This window comes from Rana temporaria, chromosome 4, assembly GCF_905171775.1.
Source record: "Rana temporaria chromosome 4, aRanTem1.1, whole genome shotgun sequence".
NCBI lineage: Eukaryota > Metazoa > Chordata > Amphibia > Anura > Ranidae > Rana > Rana temporaria.
The window spans coordinates 196,855,420-196,879,992 of NC_053492.1; the positions used below are offsets into that span (position 1 = coordinate 196,855,420).

The following is a 24,573-nucleotide window of genomic DNA, read 5'->3' on the forward strand; positions in this document are numbered from 1 at the left end:
AATGCATCCAGACTGCGCTTCTATGGTGTGAACTAGCCCTTAAAGAGGTTGTAAACCTCCATTTTAAAGTTGTACATATGGGTACAGTAAATATCCCCAAACGTGTCCTGTTTAGGAGATATTTACTTTATACTGCCCCATTTTTGTCACAAGCGAGTGATGTAACTGGCGGCTTGCACGCACATGCGCGGAAGTGATGTAATGCGGCTCACAGAGTCGGACTCCATGCCCCCAGGAAGGAGGAGGGGCGAAGATGGATACAGCCTCCAGCAGGGACAGCGCAGGCTTTGTTTGCAGGTAAGTGGCACAAAATGGGCTACTATGCAATGCATAGTAGCTCATTATGCTTTTACTTTGCAGGGAACAAAAAAGGAAGTAAGATCCATAAGGGTCTACTTCCTATTATTAATGCATTTTTGATGCAGAAAAATAAGGCACTGGACTGCACATGGTGTGAACTGGCCCTAACTATGTATTCAAAGTGCAACAGCCAATAAAAATTGGCCTGGGCAGGAAGTGTGTGAAAGTGCCCAGTAGGTAAGTGGTTAAAGACGATTGAAGATAGAGGGTCAATAATTGCACAGTGGTGTTTTGGATTTTATCACCATTTTGTGGAATGTATCTATATAATTCTATAATTGCATTATTCACTCATTTTGGTTTATTTACATTTTACTTTAAGTGTGTAAAAAAAAAATCAACGTGTCACTTTAAGCTATTGAAGGTCCGTTGGTACAGGAATTAACTTGTCTGCAGTCCACTAACATAATGTAAGAATTCCAGATTCACGCAGACTGAGCATTGCAGGAAGAGCTGGGCTTCAACAAAATGGCCGCCGTGGTGCTGTAACACACGGTCTTCACTCTACAGCCCCTAGTAATCAACCGGAAGTCTGGGATCGCACTTGACAGGAAGAGATCGCCAAGGGGTTAGTTGTCATGGTGACGGACAAGCTGTACAGCGCTACAATGGGGGAAAGTGGCGACAATTCCTATGTTATTCGTCCGAACTTCCAGCACAAGTAAGAGTGGATGGCATGTTAATGTGGATTGGAGTGATTGTGCTGGAGCATGGGGGCTGATTGCTTACTCACCTCCTTTCAGATGTATATTTCTCATGTACAGGTGTCTATTTCTAAAGGAATTGTTTTTTTTTCTGGCACAAACATATCTGCATACGTTATCAGTAAAATGCTTGTATTGGCAGTTCACACCAGAATGCAGGGTGGGAGTCCTGCGCTCTGTGTGCGTCTCCTGCACTGCGTTCAAAATGTACTGCGGTGGCGATCTGCAGCGAGTGCCAATATAACTCCAGGCTCCTTCAGAGACAAATGACTTTTATTCGGCGTCTGATAAAGTGGTCTGGCAGCAGATTCACCATGGGATCACTTTTATAGGCAGCGGGAGAGGTGTCCCCCCCCCCCCCGCCTCATCCTGCTCTCCCGGTCATTTCCCTGCTTACTGGATACATATGTAAAGGAGGGGAAAACCGATCTGATTCCCCAGAGTGATTAGGCAGAAAGGTTCCAGCGGGACGGCAAGATGGCCAACACTCGACTCCTCTATGCCATTTGGAGGACCGAATGCGACGTCTGATGTCACTTCCACCTTAAAGGGCCAATTTTCTTTTTTTTTAATTAGTAAATCGTAAAATTCCTTTTACCTTTTCTCTTGCTTTTCAGTTTAAATGTGAGATAACAAGAACAATGGCAGTGCGTTCAAGTGGCGCAGGAGCGCCAACCCCATCTCTCCTGCACCCATCAATCAACAATACATAGATTCATGCATTTGCATGCATCTAGTATTGTCGCCGCTGCCACCCCCACTATTCAGTTGTCTGGCCCCCAGTGAGCGCCAGCATCTGAATAACAGCGGTGTTTGTGTTTTGGAAGTGCCTGATTAGAGCAAGAGGCTCTAATAGGCTTCCTGATTAGAGCCAGTGGGCAACGTTTGGGGCACTGTGGCAACACTTGCGGCACATTGGCAGCATTGGGCACATGGCACACTCGCAGAATTTGATGGCACAGTCGCAGCATTTGGCATATGGCACAGTCGCAGCATTTGGCATATGGCACAGTGGCAGCATTTGGTGTGCACAGTGGCAGCGTTTGGTGGGCACAGTGACAGCATTTGATTGACACAGTGACAGTGTTTGGCACATTGGCAGTGTTTGATGTTTTTTTTTTTTTTTCAAATTCTTTCCAGTTTATTGGCGCCGCCAATAATTTTTTTTAGCACCAGCCGCCACTGGATCCAAGGGGCCAGATTCACATAGAATTGCCCTGGCGCAGCGTATCAGACATACGCTACGCCGCCGTATCTTACCTGGCTCTAAGTCGAATCCAGGAAGATTTTGCGCCGTAAGTTACAGCGGCGTAGTGTATCTCTCGGCGCGTATTTCAAATTGGGTGGGTAGAGGGCGTGATTCATTTAAATGAAGCGCGTCCCCGCGCCGATTTAACTGCGCATGCTCCGTTTTAAAATTTCTCGCCGTGCTTTGCGCGAAATGACGTCGCACCGACGTCATTTTTTGAACTTCGACGTGAGTTACGGCCTTTCCTAATCACGGACGACTTATGCAAAAAAAATTAAAATTAAAATTTGACGCGGGAACAACGGCCATACTTTAACATGGCAGGTCTATCTGTACGCCACAAAATAGCAGCTTTAACTATACGCCGGGAAAAGCCGACTAGCGACGACGTAAGAGAATGCGACGGCCGCGCGTACCTTTGTGGATCGACGGAAAAAGCTAATTAGCATACCCAACGCGGAAAACGACGCAAACTCCACCCAGCGGGCGCCGAAGTATTGCACCTACGATCCAAAGGCGTACGAAGCCGTACGCCTGTCGGATCGAAGCCAGAAGCCATCGTATCTTGGTTTGAGGATTCAAACTAAAGATACGACGCGGCAAATTTGAAAGTACGCCAGAGTATCAGTAGATACGCCGGCGTACTTGCTCTGAGAATCTGGCCCAAGGTCTTTTTGATCTTGCGTTAAAGACCTGTCATGCTTATTTATATTACAAGTGATGTTTACCTTCCTTGCTATAGGAATAAAAGTGATCAAAAAAAGTTAAATAAAAAAAAAAAAACAGAAAGCGCTCCATCCCGCAGAAGTGAATGCATGCGTAAGTCGTGCCCACGTATTTAAACGTTATTCAAACCACACATGTGGCTTATTGCCGCGATCGAGCAAGAGCAATAATTCTAGCACTAGGCCTCTGTAACTCTAAACAGGTAACCCATAAGAATTTTTAAAGCTTTGCCTATGGAGATTTTTGAGTACTGCAGTTTGTCGCCATTTCTCAAGGGTGCGCAATTTTAAAGCATGACATGTTAGATATCTATTTACTCGGTGTAACATCATCTTTCATATTATACAAAAAAATGGCTAAATGTACTCTTTTCTTTTTAAAAGACAGCTGCGCAAATATGGTGTGACATAAAATATTGCAATGATCTCCATTTCATTCTCTAGGGTTTCTGCAAATATATATATATAAAATGTTTTAGCAAAAAATACTGATTGTAACTTATAAACAACAAATGATCATTAATAGGCCTGGTCCTTAAAGAGGAAGTAAACCCTGGTGGGTTTTACTTCCGCTTTGTTTCCCTGCAAAGGCAAAACATAATGGGCTACTATGTATCGCATAGTAGCCCACTATGTGTCACTTACCTGGAACCGAAGCCTGAGATGTCCCCGATTTCCTTGCCGGCTGGAAGCGTCCATCCTCCTTCCGGGGTCGCGGACTCCGGCTATGTGACTGTGCGCGGGTGCCGCCAGCCACAGCATGACCTTTACTCGGAACGACACGGCGTGAGCATGCGCCAAAGAAATCCCTGTACGGGGAATTGTACACGGTTTAGGAGATAATTACAGCACCTAAAGGTAAGCCTTAATCTAGGCTTACCTGTAGGTGAAAGTGTGTTGTAAGGCAGGGATCGACAAATCCCGGTCGCCATGGCGACTAGAAATAGGCTCCTGGCGACTTGGCGCCATCTGGTGGTGAGCCGTTTGGTATTACAAGTTATTACCACCAGATGTGTAAGCTGGCGCCATCTGGTGGTGGCCGTTGGTATTACAAGTTAAGCATTACAAGTTTAACAGCAATTCTAATGTCATTTTACACTATTTTCACTGCCATATTCTTCCCTCTAATTAGAACCCCCAAACATTATATATATTTTTTATCCTAACACCCTAGAGAATAAAATGGCGATCGTTGCAATACTTTCTGTCACGCCGTATCTGCGCAGCGGTCTTACAAGCGCACTTTTTTTGGAAAAAATTACACTTTTTTTAAGTAAAAAATAAGACAACAGTAAAGTTATCCCCATTTTTTTTAATATTATGAAAAATAATGTTACGCCGAGTAAATTCATACCCAACATGTCACGCTTCAAAATTGCGTCCGCTCGTGGAATGCCGACAAACTTTTACCCTTTAAAATCCCTTTTTACCTTTTTAAAATCTCACGTATGTGTTCGCTTCTGCGCGCAAGCTCGTTGGGACGGGGCGCGTTTTCTGGCTCCTAACTTTTTTAGCTGGCTCCTAGATTCCAAGCAAATTTGTCAAACCCTGTTGTAAGGGTTTACAACCACTTTAAGTGGTTAGGACACTTACCTGTCCAGGAATCCAGCCGTGTCTTCACCACAGCTGATCGGTTGTTGGGTGCTGCCATCTCTTTTTTTTAACTTCAAAACCAAGTTTATTGAGGTGTAGAAAAAATAAGAGGTACATACATGGTAGGCATTTGATCAACATTGATCAATAATCAGTAAGTTTTTACAGATATATATTTTACAATTCGGGTTCGCAGACCGCTTCACACCAGGACCTGTGCACATATGTTTAACATTGTCATGCGTATAAAAAGAAACCCTGCACATTCCAGAAACCCTAATACTTGTAACAAATCGACCATGCCACCCTCCCACCACAGACGCTCTTCACCTGCCAGGAACTCATTCCGTGCATGTTTCCCCATCTTCTAACCACCTGTCCCATACACTGGAGAACTTTTGTGGGCGCCCCCTGTGTATGTAGATCATCTTCCTATAGGGAAGAGTGGTGTTCACCTCCCTTTTCCAGTCCTCCAGCGTTGGGGCCCTTTCCCTCATCCATGCCTTAGCCACCACCTTTCTAGCCATAAAGAGCGATTCACAAATAAAAATATTCTGGTATTTGTCTACGTCCACATCTGGGACCAGTCCCAAGAGACATAACTTCGGGTCCATACCCACCGGTGTTCCCATATTGTCATGGAGGAACTGAGTTACCCGCAGCCAGTAGGCCTGCACGTCAGGGCAGTGCCACAACAAGTGGTAGAACGAGGCCACAACAGTGGCACACATGGGGCAGGCAGTGCTCCGTGTGGGTTGAAATTTTGCAAGTCTCATGGGCGTCAGATATGCACGGTGAATTATATACAGCTGCGTTAGTCTTTCCGATAGTTTGGGGGATGACGTCTTCACTCCCTCTAAGATCTCTCCCCAGTCAGTGTCATCTATCTGTCCCAAGTCCTCTTCCCATTTTGCCTTTGCTGCCTGTGACACCCTGCCCACCTTTTTCAGTCAAATAGTATAATATAAATTGGATGTGAGTTTTGTTGAATCAGCCCCGAAAATGATATCTAGCACCTGCGGCCTACTCAAATCTACAACGACCTGTTCCATTTGTGTTCTAAGTGCATGCCGAAGCTGCAAATACCGGAAAATAAATTGAGGCGGAAGGGAAAATTCTTCCCTAAGGCTTGAAAAGGATTTAGGTCCTGAGTCAGTCAGGACCTGTGACAGAAAGAGTATTCCATATGCCGCCCATATCCCCGGGTTCGGTACTGTTCCTAATTCGGGTAGACTTCCGTTTCTCCACAGTGGTGTGTGAGAGTGCACATGCGTCCTGTCCAGTTTCTTAAGGGCTACATCCCAGATTTTTTGTTGGTGCGTCAGCATATCTGCCCCAAAGTGCGTTGTCCTGCATCCCCCATGTCCCGTCCTAAATATTGCCTGCACCGGGGTATGGAGAGGGCTACCTGGCCTGTTACACACTAACGACCTATGTCTCTGCGCTTCCGACGTATTAAAATGATAGACATGGGACAGTTGCGACGCAATATAGTAATCTTGCAGATCCGGAAGGGAGCAACCTCCCTCCAATGCAGGATTTTTAAGTATGTGCCACGCCAATTTATGTCGACGGGTGCTGCCATCTCTACTAAGGGAAACCGATGGTGAAGCCATGCAGCTCTACCGCTGGTTCCCTACTGTACATGTGCAAAGCTCACTGTGGTGAAATCAGACGGAAGTGGGTAGTTGGTAAAACCAGGTACCAGCCCCCGCCCCCCCCCCCCCCCTCGAAAAGTGCCAAATTCTACAGTGGAGGGGGGAGGAGGGAAACAAGCAGAGCTTCCCCATTTGTGTTTAATGACACCCCAAACACAGGTTGCAAAAGCAGTGTATTTGCTGGTCCAAGATTGCATGGTTGAGAACTACCCTGCGATCCGGTTGCAGCGGTTGTCCAGAAGTCGCATGTGCGTTACTTTTGGTGTGGTGCAGTGCGATTTCAGCCCATTCAAAATAAATGGGCTGAAATCACATCACACAGAACTGCATGTGAATCGCACAGGAATGCACAGCGCGTAACTGGAATTCCCGGTGTAAACCAGAACTAAGGAAATCATACAAAAACATATGTCTTGGGGGGCGTCAGGTCACACAGCACTGAGGGACTACAGGTCTTAGCAACTTCATAAGGACCTAACTGCCATGTGGAACAAAAGTTAACGCACCACCGTCGCCACATGCTCGCACGCAGAAGTGAATTCATACATTAAAGCAAGAGCAATGATTCTAGCACAAGACCTCCTCTGTAACTCTAAACTGGTAACCTGTAAAAAAATAAATAAAGGGTAGCCTATGAAGATTTTTAAGTACCGACGCTTGGCGCCATTCCACCAATATGCGCAATTTTAAAGCATGACATGACAGGTTGGATATCTATTTACCCAGAGTAACATTATCTTTCACATTGTACAAAAAATTGGGCAACTTTACTGTTTTTTTTTTTTTTTTTTTTTTTTTGATTCATGAGAGTGTTTATTTTTCCAACAAATTGTGTTTGAAAAATTGCTGTGATTGAAATGACCGCCATTTTATTCCATAGGGTCTCTGCTAAAAAAGTGTGTGTGTATATGTATGTATGTATATATATATGTATGTGTGTGTATGTATTTTTATATATATATATGGCCAGATTCACGTACTTGCGCTGCGGCGTAACGTATGTCATTTACGTTACACCGCCGCAAGTTTTAAGCGTAAGTGCTTGATTCACAAAGCACTTGCCTGTAAACTTGCGGCGGCGTAACGTAAATCCGTCCGGCGCAAGCCCGCCTAATTCAAATGGGGCGTGTACCATTTAAATTAGGCGCGTTCCTGCGCCGAACGTTCTGCGCATGCTCCGTTAGGAAATTTCCCGCCGTGCTTTGCGCGAAATTACGGCGCCCCGACGTGTTTTTTGAACGGCGACGTGCGTTACGTCCTTTCGTATTCACGGACGTCTTACGCAAAAAAAAAAAATTTGAAATTCGACGCGGGAACGAAGGCCATATTTTAACATGGGCTGTCTAATATTACACCACCTAAATAACAATCGCAACTTTACGACGGGACGACTAGCGACGACGTAAGAGAATGCGTCGAACGCACGTACCTTTGTGGATCGCCGTAAACAGCTAATTTGCATACCCGACACGGAAAACGACGCGAACTCCACCCAGCGGTCGCCGAAGTATTGCATCCTAAGATCCGAAGGCGTACGAAGCCGTACGCCTGTCGGATCTTAGCCAAATGCCGTCGTATCTTTGTTTGTGAATTACAAATAAAGATACGACGCGGCAAATTTGAAAGTACGCCGGAGTATCCGCAGATATTAGCAAAAAAATTATGATTTGATGTGTTGATCAGCGGAGCCGCCTCTCAAGACGCATGTGGAACATTTTCCCTTTCCAGGGGAGCATTTGTTTAGCCCTGTTCTGGATGATTACATCCAGAAGATATCATGAGATAGAAGAACTGTGGCCCAGATTCACGTAGAATCGCGTTGGCGTAACGTATCATAGATACGTTACACCGCCGCAAGTTTTCATCGCAAGTGCCTGATTCTCAAAGCACTTGCATGAAAACTTACGCTGGCGGCCTCCGGCGTAAGCCCGCGTAATTCAAAGGGGCGTGTGCCATTTAAATTAGGCGCGCTCCCGCGCCGGACCTACTGCGCATGCTCCGTTTTGAAATTCCCGCCGTGCTTTGCGCGAAGTGACGTCATTTTTTCGAACGGCGACGTGCGTAGCGTACTTTCGTAAGAACAAAAAATTTAAGAGGTCTTACGCAAGAACAAAAAATGTTCACATTTCGATGCGGGAACGACGGCCATACTTTATACAGCACATACGTAGGCTGTGTAAAGTTAGGGCAGCAAAAACGACGACTAACTTTGCGACGGGAAACTAGACTAGCAGCGACGTAGCGAACCCGAAAAACCGTTGTGGATCGCCGTAACTACTAATTTGCATACCCAACGCTGGTTTACGACGCAAACTCCCCCCAACGGCAACCGAGGTATTACATCCTAAGATCCGACAGTGTAATTCAATTACACCTGTCGGATCTTAGGGCTAACTATGCGTAACTGATTCTATGAATCAGTCGCATAGTTAGGAAGACCCTAAAACATAGATACGCCGTCGTATCTCTTTTGTGAATCTGGGCCTTTGTTACTGCTGAGAAAGAAGGGTAAGAATGTGTCTCAAAAACTGCTGCTCCTTTTACTTCTACAAAGCATTTCTTTTGACAATCTCTGGTTCTAGGCCAAAGCATCAGTCCCAGTTTCCTGAAAAAGCCATGGATTTCAAAGCTTGTTAAACTTGGGAATAAGATATTTTTCAAAATGAAGAGGCGCCCCCACTTGTTCGAGTAAGGGGAAGTTTGAAGGCATTTGTGGAGATTTGGCAGGGGGCGTTTGCAGACAAGTTGGTCTGCAATATATGGGCTTGCGGCTGCCAGCTGGAATTTCAGATCTTTTCCCCTCCACACTTCATGTTTTCAAATGTTTCTTTGAAGCTTCTGAAAAGAATTGCTCTTACACGTTTTCAATTTTGCGTTTTTACTTGACACTCTTCACAGTTTTGAAGGCGAAATTTACCCTATTTTAGATCTCAGAGGCCTCAACAAGTTTCTGCATGTACAGAAGTTCCAGTCGGTGCAGTCAGTGGTGGTCCCTATCCCTCACAGAGATTTCCTGGCATCAGTGGATATCAGAGATTCATAGTTTTTCCCCCCACTAAACAAAGGTTTTTGCCGTTTGCAGTGGAGGATAGCCATTTTCAGTTTGTGACCCTGCTGTTTGTTTGGCTTGTTTACAGCTCCCAGAGAGTTCCCTGAGGTCCTGGCTTCGGTTCTGGGACTCTTGCAGTCTTGAAGAATCCCTAATATAGAGTACCTAAATAACTGGCTTCAGAGGGAGCAATCTGCTTCTCTGCTTTGCAACCAATGCATCTCACACAGTACACACTCAGGAGGGGTTTAGATGGGTGAATTTACAGAAATCTGCCTTAATCCTGGCCTCATGGTTGGAATATATGGACCTGACCCTTTGTACTGCTCAGGCATGAGTGATCCTCCCACTAGAGAAATGTCTTGTCTATGGTCTCTTGTTCACTTGTATGAGAATTCTAGAGAAGATTGTGGCCTCCTTTGAGGCGGTACCTAACCTAATTTCATTCTGGGCCACTAGAGTGGAATATTTTGGTGGCTTGGGACAAGAAGAGAACGCAATCGTTTGATTTCCCGATGTTCATACATCCCAGCATGAATAAAGGTGGCGGTACCTTTATCCCAATTTCATTCTGGGCCACTAGAGTGGAATATTTTGGTGGCTTGGGACAAGAAGAGAACGCAATCGTTTGATTTCCCGATGTTCATACATCCCAGCATGAATAAAGGTGGCGGTACCTTTATCCCAATTTCATTCTGGGCCACTAGAGTGGAATATTTTGGTGGCTTGGGACAAGAAGAGAACGCAATCGTTTGATTTCCCGATGTTCATACATCCCAGCATGAATAAAGGTGGCGGTACCTTTAACCCAATTTCATTCTGGGCCACTAGAGTGGAATATTTTGGTGGCTTAGGACAAGAGAACGCAATCGTTTGATTTCCCGATGTTCGTACATCCCAGCATGATTCTGTCTCTGGACTGGTGGATATCCTTACAGATGCTAGAAATGGGAAAGTCCTTTCTCCCTGGAAGATTCTGATGACACACCAGCCTGATGGGTTGAGGGGTGTTCTGGACATTCTCTTGGTCCAGGAAACTTGATCACTGCAAGAGAGGTTGTTGTCCATTAACATCCTGGAGCCGAAGATGATTCAGGACTCAACTTGTTACTTTAGTGGGATTTCAACTTGGTACAATCTTCTTTGAACCTATTTGGGATCTTTCTTTAGCCTTTCTAACGGATTTGGTTTATAGAGTTTCAGAATTGGCTGCCTTTTTTCTTCTTTAAAGAACCATTCCTGGTGTTTTACTGTGACTAGGTGGTTCTTTGGCCTAAGCCATTTTTTTGCCTGAGGTGGTTTCTTCTTACCACCTAAATCAGGACATTGTGTTGCTATGATTTTGTCCTAGGCCGTGGACGTGGGGGGGTTGGGGAAGGCTCATATGGAAATGATTTGTGCATTCAGCAGTTATCAGTCTTCTCCAATTTGATTCACTTTTTGTGCTTCCTAAGGGTCCAAAGAATGGTCACACAGCTTCCAAATCTGCGATTTCTCTATGGACTTATCAGTTTATTTGTTAAGTACCAAGAGGAAAAGTTCCACCGTATCCAGTGATGGCTCATTCTACCAGGAATGTCTGTGCCTCCTGGGCTATTCGTCATCAAGCTTCAGTACCCCCAAGTTTTTAAAGCCACTACCTGGTTTTCAGTTCATACTTTTTTACCAAGTTTTACTTTTACCAGATGGACGTTAGAGCCACTGAGGATGCTACCTTTTGGTTAGCGTGTGTTGCAGGCTGTTATGTGAGTTTCTATCCTGTTCTGGTTTATTTGTAAGGGGCTTGTTGCCATGTTGCACTCTCCTCAGATTCATTGCTTTGGGACACCCCTGTTATAAGGATTCTAAGACACTTTGTGTTCCGTGGAGTACGATAAAGAAATTAGGATTTTTGGTTTACCTGTACAATCCGTTTCTTGGAATACATCACGGGAAATATACCTCCTATTCTCTGTATCATGGCTTACTACAAAAACTGAAGCCTTTCCTAAAGTGGAGGTGTTATGCCTGGTAGGAGACTTCCTGCTTTTTTTTGCCAGCGTCCAATCACCTGAGGGTGGCAACATAACCTTGCCGTAAGGATTATGAAGACGCTCTGTGTCCTGTGATATATTTCAAGAAAAGTATTTTACAGGTAAACCAAAAATCTTATTTTTATTTTCTATGTAATCTATAGACAAATTAAACCATGTGTTAATGTTCAAAAAATGTTTTTTTTTACTGTAAATAAAAAGTATACAGTTAATTCTATAATATTGTCCCATTTATGACGACACTAAAATGTTGTTTCTGGCATGCAAGTTATTTGCAAACAGAAAAGGACTTTTTTTAATTTTCGTATTTTGTTTTTATGCAAAGAAAAACCCAAACAATTGTTTTGGAGTAAAAAAAAACAAAAAACAAATCTAAATAAAAAAATTCAGGAAAACAATAACTAAGGGGAGAAAAGAGCTGATTAACCACTTGGTTACTGGCCCATAGTCAAAAGACGTCCTGTTTTTAAAGATGGATATCTCAGTAACGGCAGCAGCTGCTGCCACAACTGAGGTATCCATCTTTAGTGCCGACGGTCCTGTACACGATAACGGCGGTCTCCGCGGCGAATTCACCGCGAGATCACCGTTATCGGTGGCGGGAGAGGGGCCCCCCCCCCTCCCGCCGCTGTAACGCGCCCCCGCCGCTTACCGGAGCCGTCGGTAGCGGCGGAGGGGATCGCGACCATTCGGCAGCTGAGCGGGGACGAGACTGAAGGAAAAATCTCCTTCGCCCGTCCCCCATAGCTCTGCTGGGCGGAAGTGACGTCAAAACGTCAGTCCCGCCCAGCCTCTTAAAGAGACATTTTTTTTTTTTTTGTCATTTGAAAAAATGACATTTCCAAATTTTTTTTTTTTTTTTGCATTTAAGCCCAAATATGAGATCTGAGGTCTTTTTGACCCCCAGATCTCATATTTAAAGCGGATGTGCCACTAAAAAACTATATTAAAAGCAAGCAGCTACAAATACTGCAGCTGCTGACTTTTAATATAAGGACACTTACCTGTCCTGGAGTCCAGCGGTGATCGCAGCAGATGACGAGCCGATCGCTCGTCACCCTGCTGCTCCCCCCTCCATCCACGGTGAGGGAACCAGGAAGTGAAGCGCTCCGGCTTCACTGCCCGGTTCCCTACGGCGCATGCGCGAGTCGCGCTGCGCCCGCCGATTGGCTCCCGCTGTGTGCTGGGAGCCGAGTGTTCCCAGCATACAACGGGGGGGGCGACGGGAAGCGGAGGAAAAACCCGTCCTTTGCCCGTATCGTAGGGCCGGAAGTGGGTGCAGATACCTGTCTGTAGACAGGTATCTGCACCCCCCTCCCCCCTGAAAGGTGTCAAATGTGACACCGGAGGGGGGGAGGGTTCCGATCAGCGGGACTCCACTTTAGAGTGGAGATCCGCTTTAAGAGGACCTGTCATGCTTTTTTCTATTACAAGGGATGTTTACATTCCTTGTAATAGGAATAAAAGTGATAATTTTTTTATTTTTTTTTATTTCAGTGTTAAAAATTGTAAAATAACTAAAAATAAATGCGAAAAGCAAAAAAAAATGTTTTTAAAGCGCCCCGTCCCGACGAGCTCGCGCGTAGAAGCGAACGTAAACGCGAGTAGCGCCGACATATGAAAACAGTATTCAAACCACACAAGTGAGGTATCGCCGCGATCGTTAGAGCGAGAGCAATAATTTTAGCCTTAGGCCTACTCTGTAACTCAAAAAATGCAACCTGTAGAATTTTTTAAACGTCGCCTATCAAGATTTTTAAGGGTAAAAGTTTGACGCCATGCCACGAGCGGGCGCAATTTTTAAGCGTGACATGTTGGGTATCATTTTACTCGGCGTAACATTATCTTTCACAATATATAAAAAAATTGGGCCAAATTTATTGTTGTGTTATTTTTTAATTTAAAAAAGTGAATTTTTTCCAAAAAAAGTGCGCTTGTAAGACCGCTGCGCAAATACGGTGTGACAAAAAGTATTGCAATGACTGCCATTTTATTCTCTAGGGTGTTAGAAAAAAAATATATATAATGTTTGGGGGTTTTAAGTAATATTCTAGCAAAAAAAACTGTTTTAGTCTCGTAAACACTGAATCTGAAAAACAGGCTCGGTAACGAAGTGGTTAAAGAGGAGTTCCACCCAAATTTGGAACTTCCTCTTAACCCACTCCTCTCCCCCTTACATGCCACATTTGGCATGTAATTTTTTTGGGGGGGGAGTGGGGGCTTCAGCACGAGTGGGACTTCCTGTCCCACTTCCTCCTTCCTGTAGGCGACTAAGCTTAATCGCCTTCAGGAAGTGGCTGCTGTAGGCGATCGCCTAGGACACGTCACAGGTCCTAGGCGATCTCCTGGCCAATTACACGGCGCCGGGCCGCGCCGCTCGCGCATGCGCAGTGCCGCGCCGCTCGCGCATGCGCAGTGGGTGCCCGGCCGTGAAGCCGAAAGCTATCACGGCCGGGTGCCCACACTGAAGATGAAGACGCCGGCCGGGGAGGGGGGGAGAGGAGCGGAGCCCCGGCCGGCGCGTCGCTGGAGCCATGGAGCAGGTAAGTGCCTGTTTATTAAAAGCCAGCAGCTACACTTTTTGTTGCTGCTGACTTTTAATAAACATACAAATGGCTGGAACTCCCCTTTTAAGGTTAATAAAGGGTTACATAACAATACATTATATTTACAATTGTTTTTATTTTTTACTTGTAAGGTTTCTTTATGTAACATGAATGCATTTTATTGGTATAAATTAGACTACAATTGATTTTCAGATTTAGAACTGCAACAGTAAAGGACTGCATTCGATCTGTTTTGAAGGAGGAACTGAAAAGCCAGCAGTATATTCCAGAGGAGGTTCCACAACTGACTCGATTTCTGTCAGAGACAATAAAGGATAAACTGAAAGGTATTAAAAAAAAAAAAAAAAGGGGCAATATGTTAAAGGAGTGCTAAAGCCACATTTGTTACATTTAGCCCTGGTTCATTCATGCTACTTTGAAGTAGCGCGATTTCAAAGTAGCAAGGTCAGGCGATTTCAGCTGCTATTTTATAGACATTTGTTTATCTTCATGCACAGATGTCTATTGAAGTCGCACCTGAAATCGGCAAACGTAGTGCAGGAACTATATTTGCAAATCGGTGCGGTGCCGCAAAATCAGTGTCGCACCGATGGGAACAGTGCCATTGCCTCCAATAGGCTGCGACTTGTCATGCAAATTTGATCTCTCAATTTGCATGACCAATCGCTCCAATGTGAACCTAAGCTTAAAGCGGTAGTAAACCCATCCTGTGCTATTTCCACTATATCAAGCTTCCCTACCTTATGAACGAGTTGCTCTGTGTAAAACGCTTCCTACCTTATCCCTTTCTGTGTAATCTGTCATTTACGAATGAATGACGTAATTGGTACATGCGCAGTTAGTGCCGTTTTTCCGGCCGGCACTTCTTCTTGCTGGAAAACTGTGTACATGCCAGGGCTGCGTCATTTCCTTTGGCTGACGTCAGCCCCGAGATCCCGCGATACTCCCTCACTGAGAAGCTTATCCTAACCCCATGTGACTCGCTATGTCACAGGGGTTAGAGCGCAGAGCCGAGGACAGAACCTGTCTGTCTGAAACGAAAACGAGGCTTGGCTTCAGGAACGAATGCGCACGTGCGGGATTATGGACACAGAAGGAATGTGAGGGTGGAAATAAAATACAACTGAAATGCGGAAGACAGGAGTCATAATGGCAGCGGCTGAGTACAAGCAAGGGGGATCATAAAAAGTCAATTTTTTCAAGTAAGAACGTTCTATTTGCATAATGTATGTGGCGCATAGCTGCTAAACAGCAAGATGAAATTGCATATTGCTGATTTGGGGTAACATTATCTGAGTTTACAACCGCTTTAATATTTTTATAGAGCATTGATCACTGAATCAAAACTCTGCATTAGTATTGTTCAAATAATTTTTCCTTACTTTGAAAATATGTTCACATCCTAAAGCTGGCCATAGGCGGTTCAAATATCGGCCGGGTCAGCAGGGACTGACCCAGTTTCAAACCATGTATGGGCAAGCTGATTGTACCCAAGTTGATCCATTTAGGATTCAATTATTGCAAGCGGATACAGCCGCTAGCAATAATCACTGTTTTCTTTGAATGGATGGCTCCCCGCGAAAGCTGGACACAGTAGGTCACAGCGAGGAATCAAGAGCAGCAACTTCTTCAAGGAGTCAACCAAGCTCAAGGTGTTAGGACAGGGGTCTCTTTCCAAAGAAATAGCCAGTTTACTGTCCTTCAGACTTTAGGGGGCCAGACTGTGCCCAGTGGGAGTAATCATTCTTGCTTAAAGGGAAGGAGATGACCACTCCCTGTGATGTGATTGTAAAGTTGCATAGAGCTGTAGCAAAACATTCAGCAAGTAGGAATGGGTAGTGGGAAACAACAGAGAGAGGACAGGGAAAGAAACTCTGTCTACCTGTCCCCCTACCTCCGGGTGTTATGGTGAACCTTTAATGTGAAGAAGGCGTCTTATTTTAAAACAACTAGCCGATTCCCCTAGACAAAACGAGCATCCATCTAAGGGGAAAAGATAAAAAAATATATAATTGGGTGAACTCCCGCTTTAAGGGTTTTTCAAAAGAGGAGCTCACCTTTAGAGGGTATGCACCAAACACACTGTTCCCGAGCAGGGTTAGTCAACCAAATTCTAAGCTATAAGATTCTGCACATAAAAAAATTACATTTTGGAGATTTGACAAATCACGTTCTCCATTGAGTCTACGAAGAATAGTAGGGCCAAGGGCAAGAGCTGTAATCTTGCAGACAGCCAACTCATAGCTCCCAACTGTCCTTGATTTTAAGGGACTGTCCCTGATTTGGAACAAAGTCCCTCTGTCCCTCTTTTCTCCTTATTTGTCCCATATTTTTGGTCTGATCTATATAGTTGTATATAAAATGCACTTTTTGTCTTTCAAAATAAAATATACTAAAGTGTTTCCCAGTTGTAAACCTTTCAGCCAATTTCTAAATCGCTGCATTTGTAAATGTTAAAAGCCATCTAAAGGAATAGTAGTGGTAAAAGTGGGCATATCAGGGGGTGTCATATGCCTACATACTTTTGCTAATAGGTGTCCCTTGTTCCCATCTATAAAAGTTGGAGGTATGTGAACTCTCTCCTGAAACTAATAGATCTTCAGTCTAGTTCTTCATAGTCCTGGGAAACAGTGAGGTGGCAATAGTTGCTCTGCAGGGACTACACCTGCAAGGACGACTTCAGACGTTTAACAAAGCCTACCAACAGAATCCTTAAAAGAAGCAAATGCCCGTCAATAGAAATAGTACAATAATTAGTTAGTGAGAAAATGGTTGGGTCGACAGTGGAGACAGTATTTAATATTTTTTTTCCCCCAAAAGAGTACAAGGTAGCAAAAACGCCAGAAAAGTGAATAACCTCTCAGAGTCAGATCAGTCCATATACAATATAGGAGCCCAATTGTCCCTAAACAAAATAGGAAAAGACAATCTAGGAATTGCCTTATTTTTTTGTGTGCTATAGGCATATGTGGAAGCTCAGCAGGGTTAAGTATATCTAGCCAGAGATGGGTCCCACTGTAGCCAGCAGTGTGATGTAAGAATTAACCAACATTGTTTGTCCCGCCCAGGCTTCGCCCGTCATGTGGGCATATCCCTAAAGGAGTCTTCAGGGCCTGGGTGCCATTGGAATGGAACCTGAACCTGTATAGCACCCTGGCGGCTAGCTCACGTTGTTACATGGTATACCCAGGTGTCTTACACAGCATACCTACAAAACGGGCCAGCCTGAAGTGATCTAGCAAGACCTTATTTTTTTTACTAAAGTCCACTTTTTTTTTTTTATCAAATAGGTTTTTGTTAACAAATTTTGTAGTTTTACAAAAAATATAAATGGTACAAGAAAAAGATTGCAACATACATTGCTGCCTCGATTTATCCAGAATCAGTATACACTGGCATATTACATTATGGGTACAGTCACTTAAGATGTGTCAGCCGCAATCAAAAAAATTACAATATAAGTTTCTCTTATACAGGGGGACAATGTAAAAAAAAAAAAAGAAAAATGGCGTTTTAGTTTAATTATCATCATTTCTTTTGTTCTTTCCACAGAAATGGGGTTTGATAGGTATAAGATGGTGGTTCAGGTTGTGATTGGTGAACAGAGAGGCGAAGGAGTAAAGTAAGTTTTTTTTTTTTTTTTTTATGTTACTTCTGTCAGTATAATTGATATTTTTGTTATACTAACTACGTATTACGTTCTCACCAGTGGACATTAAGAGCCTACTTTACTAAAGTTTGAGGTGCCAGGGAAGTGTACTTTAACACCAGGAGAATTACCACGTATGCCCTGTTGTGTGCTACTGTAAGTGTAAACATTTTTTTTGCTCAGTAAACAAAGGGTGTCAAAGTACTACATGGTTTGAAAATAACTTTATCTGGTTTATGTTGTACACAGCTCACCGCTTACTAGGCGTTCAAACCTTATTGGGTGGATTCACACCTATGGCATTTTTTGTGCTTTTTGCATTTTGAAGATTTGCACTACAGAACGTGTTCCATAGGAAACCATGGTAAATGGGCTGTAGTGCAAATCTGCAAAATGCAAAAAGCACTAAAAATGCATAGGTGTGAATCCAGCCTTAGGCTTTGAAAATAAGAGTGCCCCCTATTTTTATGTGAAAGTACCCACTAGGGTGCATGTATCGCATGCTGAGTCCCACAGGCCTAATATTTTAAAAGTGTATTATAATGTACATCTCTTAGAAGATGCTAGCAGCACCCAAGAGCCAATTGAAAATTGTCTGGGTTGAATACACCGCTGGATTTGTGGACAGGTAAGTGTCCTAATATTAAAAAGTCAGCAACTACAGTATTTGTAGCTGGTGACTTTTATTTTCTTCTGACGGGAGCCTGGAGCTCCTCTTTAAGGCCAGATTCTAGTACCTCTGCGGCGCAGCGTAACGTAACCTGTTTACGTTACACCACCGCAAGTTTTCAGTCTAATGCCCGATCCACAAAGCACTTACCTGGAAACTTGTGGCGGTGTATCGTAACACGTCCGCGCAAGGCGGGCCCAATTAAAATGGGGCGGGTACCATTTAAATTCGGCACGCTCCCGCGCCGGACGTACTGCGCATGCTCTGTTCGCAAGTTTCCCGACGTGCTTTGCGCAAAATTACGACGGCGCCGACGTGTGAGAATCGCGACCGTGCGTAATGTACTTACGCCGGGAAAACAAAAAAAAATGTAAAAGCGACGCGGAAAGACGGGCATACTTTAACATGGTAATGGTAATTTTACACCATGTTAATAGCAGCCCTAACTTTGGCGACGGGAATCTAAGACTTGCGCCGACGTAACGACGGGAAAAACCTTCGTGGATCGCCGTAACTGCTAATTTGCATACCCGACGACGCTGGTTTACGCCGCAAACTCCACCCAGCGGCGCCGAAGTATTGCATCCTAGGATCCGACGGTGTAATTCAATTACACCTTCGGATCTTGGGGCTAGCTATGCGTAACTGATTCTATGAATCAGTCGCATAGTTAGAACGGCCCTGAAACAGAGATACGACGGCGTATCAGGAGATGCGCCGTCGTATATCTTTTGTGAATCTGGCCCTAAGTCTCTAGGAAGGAACTATAATGCTCCATTCACACCTAGGTGATTTGAATCACAGGCAGAATCGCTGTGATTCTGCTCACAATTCCAAATTGCGGCAAGATGTGGCGCATTTGCGATGTCGTTATTTCTTAATGGCACCCCAAACACGGTGCAATTTTGATGCGTTCGTCTAGCTTTGTACATGAGCTACTTTGGAGCGTTTCTGGAGCGGAGAAAGGCCCATCAAATGTATGTTGCGCTCCTAAAACCTCCTCCACTAAAAAGTACAAAAACGCTAAAAAAAAAGCGTGCGGCAGCAGCTGTCGCTGTGCTATGCTCAGGTGTGAATGGAGCCTTAAAGTGGATGTAAAGCCGATTCATGAAATTTGACCTATGCACACATATCTGCCGTATTTTCTTATCTCTTTCCAAGTCCTGTATTTTTCTGGCTGTTTTTGTGCTTCGTTATCAGCATGATAACTTCTGACAAGTTTCTCAGAGATGGGATATAAAAGCAGCTGAAAATGTGTGTTGGGGAAGGTTGCTATATATATAGATAGATAGATAGATAGATAGATAGATAGATAGATAGATAGATAGATAGATAGATAGATAGATAGATAGATAGATAGATAGATTAGCAGAGAGCTTGTCTTGTCACAGCACAGCTCTGAAAGTATCTTCATTCTTATACCTATGTGGAGGAGGGGTGAGTGCCTTTCCTCCAATTCAGTTGTCTCCCAGTGGTAAGCCAAGATTACACTCCTACTGCTGAATGAGGTAGTGAAAATTCTAACATGATGTAAGAATTCTAAAGAAGGTAGCAAGCTGAAGACAGCAGATATACATGTAAAACTTATGTAGGGAGATTTGATCTCTGTGTATCATCTGAGGCTGTTCACTTCACTGGGTATATGTGAGGGTTTACATCCACTTTAATGTTCCGTTACCATTGCAAAAACACGCTCATACATTTTTTCTCATCACTAATCTTCTCTTCTGAACCCCACTTTGTACTTTACCCTCGATGACATTCATAATTTGTGTAAAATCTTAATTTTTTTAATAAACATTTAATACGGGGGGTACCCATGACACTAGTGACACACCCTGCAATATATATATATATATATATATATATATATATATGTATATATATATATATATATATATATATATATATAAAATCATGTAAGTGTGTATGTATGTGTGTTTATGTTTATAGAAAATAATAATTGTTTTTAGTTCCAAATAAAGAAAATAGAACACTATACATTTCTATAAAAAGTTCAGTTTGTTGGGTGGATGCTTATGTGTCATATTGTTGTCACTGATACTTTCATGGCCTTTTACACTTGGTCGTCTAGTCATGGCAGACATGTACCTATTAGGAAGTACTGTTCTCTGGGTTTTCTATGACCGTAAATTTAGGCTGCCTGGACAGTGACTTAGTTACGGGGAAGTTGGGCTAGGGTAGGAGATGCATCTTTTGTATGTTCATCTTTCAGTAGCCATTTTCTGTCATTTACAAGAAGCCTTATGGAAACGTGTTCATTTTCTTTCCCTACAGAATGGCTGCCAGGTGCTTCTGGGATGCAGATACCGATAGTTACGCTGAAGAGGTTTTCATGAATGTAAGATATATCAAAATTCTCTTAACTTATCAAACGCTACTCTAGAGATTTAAATTGTGTTTATTTTTGGAAATACAGTGGTACCTTGGATTACGAGCATAATTTGTTCCAGAAGAATGCTTGTAATCCAAAGCACTTGTATATTAAAGTGAGTTTCCCAATAGAAGTCAATGGAAACTCAGATAATTTGTTTCACGGTGACTTCTATTGTATGCAGTACCGCATGTGGCCAGGGTTGGGGCGCCAGAAACACTCGGAAACTCCTCGGAAGCACTCAGAGAGGCTAGGAAACAAGTGTATCCGGCGCCCCCGCACCTCTGGCCAAATGCGGTACTGCACACCGCAGAGGCTTGATTCCTGCTTGTTTCACGAGACAACACTCGCAAACCTGAAGTTAGGATTTTTGAAAAATAATAGCTCGTATTTCAAAAACGCTCGTTAACCCTGTTACTTGCAATCCGAGCTATCACTGTAAATGAAATGGATATACAGTATAGTGTCAATTGCAAAGCTTTCTGTACTTTCATTAAAATCTAATATTAAAACATCTTGTAGACCTTGGCAGCCGTAGGGTGTCCCTGTTACTACAGGATCACTTGTAAACAAATCCTGCCTGTAAAAGAAGAGCATCTATAGTTACCTTTCTGGCAGCCTGTGTCTTCAAAGTCTGCCGCTTTGTTGCTATCTGAACTCTTCGAGTATTCCACACTTCCATGTGTGTGAACATCCTCTCATTCAGCCGGACACTGTGGTTCCTCTCTCCAGCTTCTACATCAGTACGCGACACACCCTAAAGCCAGGAGCTGTCAAAGAGCACAGTATAGATCAGTAATGGCGAACCGGTACCAGATGTTTTGGAACTACATTTTCCATGATGCTCAACTACACTGCAGAGTGCATGAGCATCATGGAAAATGTAGTTCCAAAACATCTGTGGTGCCAAGGTTCGCCTTCACTGGTACAGATACTCTTCTTTTACTACTACTCGTCACCAGTATTGCAGGTGGTCACCTGCATTACTTGACTTACTGGTCTTCACTGTGTCTCTGTGTGAAGGCAGCCATCTTGGTAGAAGCAGGATTTTGTTTCCCATAGTTGGAGCCTTCAGCAAGGAAATCAGAGAGCAACACAGTAGTGATACTACAGATGTACAGCTATGAGACGTGTACTTGCCTACCAGGAAATGCACTGCTAATTTTCATGACAAATTCAAGTCAAGAGGTCATTTGAGTGTACTGGCATACGCAGTACATGCTTGTTATATGGTATCCATCATAGTCTTTCTCCCTCCACCATAATAAAAGCGAAGACTGTACTTCTCCACTCCACCAGGGGTGAGTATCAGTATTTAGAGCTACAAGGAACCACCACATACAAGAAATACTAATAGTGCAGTATTAAAAGCAGACTTTCAGTAATTTTTTCAACTTTCCATCTATTAAATCTTCTGCCCTTGTTGTTTTAAACTTTGAAAAGTAAAAAAAAATTGTTCTGCCAGTAAATACCTTATACAGCCCACTTCCTGTTTCTTGTCTGGTAAAAAGCCTAGTCTTATGACATCATGCACAGCGCTCTATCTATCTATATCTATCTATCTCTCTCTCTCTATATCTCTCTCTCTCTCTCTCTATATATATATATATATATATATATATATATATATATATATATATATATATATATATATATATATATATATATATATATATATTATATATATATATATATATATATGAGAGAGAGAGAGAGATCTATATATATATATATATATATATATATAGATAGTTTACCAGGAAGGGAGGGGGGGTGAGTCATAAGAGGGCCAATGAAAGCTGCAGAGCTGGAGGTGTGCTTCTGTGTGTCGGTGTAAATCCAGGAAGTGAGCAGGCAGCGGCTTCAGCTGCCCACAGGTAAAATGAATGCAGCCAGACATAGTAAAGGGAGATTTCTGCAGCATATTTGGCAAGTACAGAATCACAGTATATATAACATAATATGCAAAGCGATTGGAGGGAAGCTTCAGAATGGCAAAGATGTTTTTATTACAAATTATGTGAGCAGACTGCAGTTTCTCTTTAATGGTGATTCACAATACATAAATAAGTTAAAAAAAACATCCACAGTAAAATGAAATAACAGATGCTGCTTGTTGCATTTAGATAGGAAGCTGCCAGTCCAGCATGGCATGGCGGTAGGACCTCTAGCAATGTCATTTACTGCCAACAGTAGATCACTAATGGCACTTTCACACTGGGGCGTTGGGAGTGTCGGCAGTAAAGCTCAGGCTTTTACACTGAAGTGATAGAGGCGCTTTGCAGGCACTTGTCATGACCAAAGCAGGGACAAGGGAAATTTTAATGTTGGCGACCTGGAGTGTCTTGCTTTATAAAGTTACAAAGATTATCACAATGAGGAGTTTCCTCATTCAAGAAAAAGTGCAGAAAACAAAGCCAACAACTCCTAGGTAATATCTAAGATTCCTATTGTTATAGTAATTATGAATGATTCCTTTTGAACTGTTAGGACTTGTTCACATAATTGAACAATAATGATACAAGCTGACCTGTGTAGGTCAATCAAAGTTATATTTTGTTCTGTAAATCTTTCACTACGCTCTATAATGTGCCAAACCTGCAGCATGATTCAAGAAGCCACTTTGAAGTATTTTCCTGTACGTTCAATAGCTGTACACAGCTACAGTGTGAATTAGGCGGATATGTGCAAACCTTTGAAGCAGTAAAGTTATCATTTTACCAACATGTTTTGTTTTTTTGCTTCCAGGAGTACCTGTTTTGTGTTGCAGCTGCATTTGGATGCTTTACTATTAAGAAGACTCAATTTAATATTCACATGGATATTTTTTAATTGTGCAACAATGTGTCACATAACGGAACACCATGGTTACAATGTTGTAAATATGTTAGTTTTGTATTATATATAAAAATATATAATAAATTATAAAGCACTTTCTTCATGTACTTATGTGAATGACAGAATTATATTGAGTGTATATATATATATATATATATATATATATATATATCTATTGGATAATGTGTAGTCATGCGCATATACTAAAATGGCATTCGGTGTGTACATAGGAGTCTGGCAGGGATATATATAATTATAAAATAACACAAGGAGCAGTCCAATTCATGTAACAGTCCAATGTTATAACAGCGCTAATTATTGGATAAATGTCCAACTCCACATTGAAACTATGATGATGTAGCAATCAAATCAAAAATAGTGGGTGATCCTAGGTAGAAGTCTGTATGTGCACCCTACACAGACTCCCAGTCTTCACCACATTAGGCACTCTTCCCCCTATGGGGTTAAATTCACCAAAGCGTTGAGAAATATCAGCCTTAAGTAATGTTATCCCTTAACTAGATTCCCATCATCAAATGCAGAAGGCAAATAAAGCCTCGAACACACGACCGGTTTTCCTACAAGGAAAACTGCGGGGAGAGCTTTTGGCCGGGAAAACTGCTGGGAATCCCGGCGGGAAAATAGAGAACCTGCTCTCTATTTTCCCGCTGGGATTCCCGGCGGCTTTAAACCCGGCAGATTTCCGGCCAAAGATTTAGCCGCAGTTTTCCTGAAGGGAAACCCGGCCATGTGTACACAGGGAAACTTACCGAGCAGGTTCTCGGGTTTCCTGTCGGACTTTATACCACCGGGAATCCCGGTCATGTGTACAGGGCTTAAAGGGGTTGTAAAGGTAAAAGTTTTTTCACCTTAATGCATTCTATGCATTAAGGTTAAAAAAACATCTGCCGATTAGCGCCCCCCCCAAGCCCCCCTTTACTTACCTGACCCCTCAAAAGTCCCGCGCCGTAAACGCGCAGGCTTCTGGGCCGTCTTCCCGGCTCATTCATTGGTTGATTGAAAGCAGCGCAGCCACTGGCTTGCGCTGTTGTCAATCACATCCAATGATGCGGTGCGCTGGGG

At 43.2% G+C, this 24,573-nt stretch overlaps 1 protein-coding gene across 1 annotated transcript; it reads left to right on the forward strand.

Moving 5' to 3' along the window:
• The first annotated feature begins 876 nt into the window (after positions 1-876).
• LOC120936876 (dynein light chain Tctex-type protein 2B-like) lies at positions 877-23,593 on the forward strand. The gene is made up of 5 exons (XM_040349606.1): positions 877-1,021; positions 14,131-14,264; positions 17,491-17,560; positions 20,556-20,619; positions 23,401-23,593. The coding sequence occupies exons 1-5, from the start codon at positions 939-941 to the stop codon at positions 23,482-23,484; spliced, it is 435 nt and encodes a 144-aa protein (XP_040205540.1). The 5' UTR covers positions 877-938; the 3' UTR covers positions 23,485-23,593.
• The last annotated feature ends 980 nt before the right edge of the window (positions 23,594-24,573 follow it).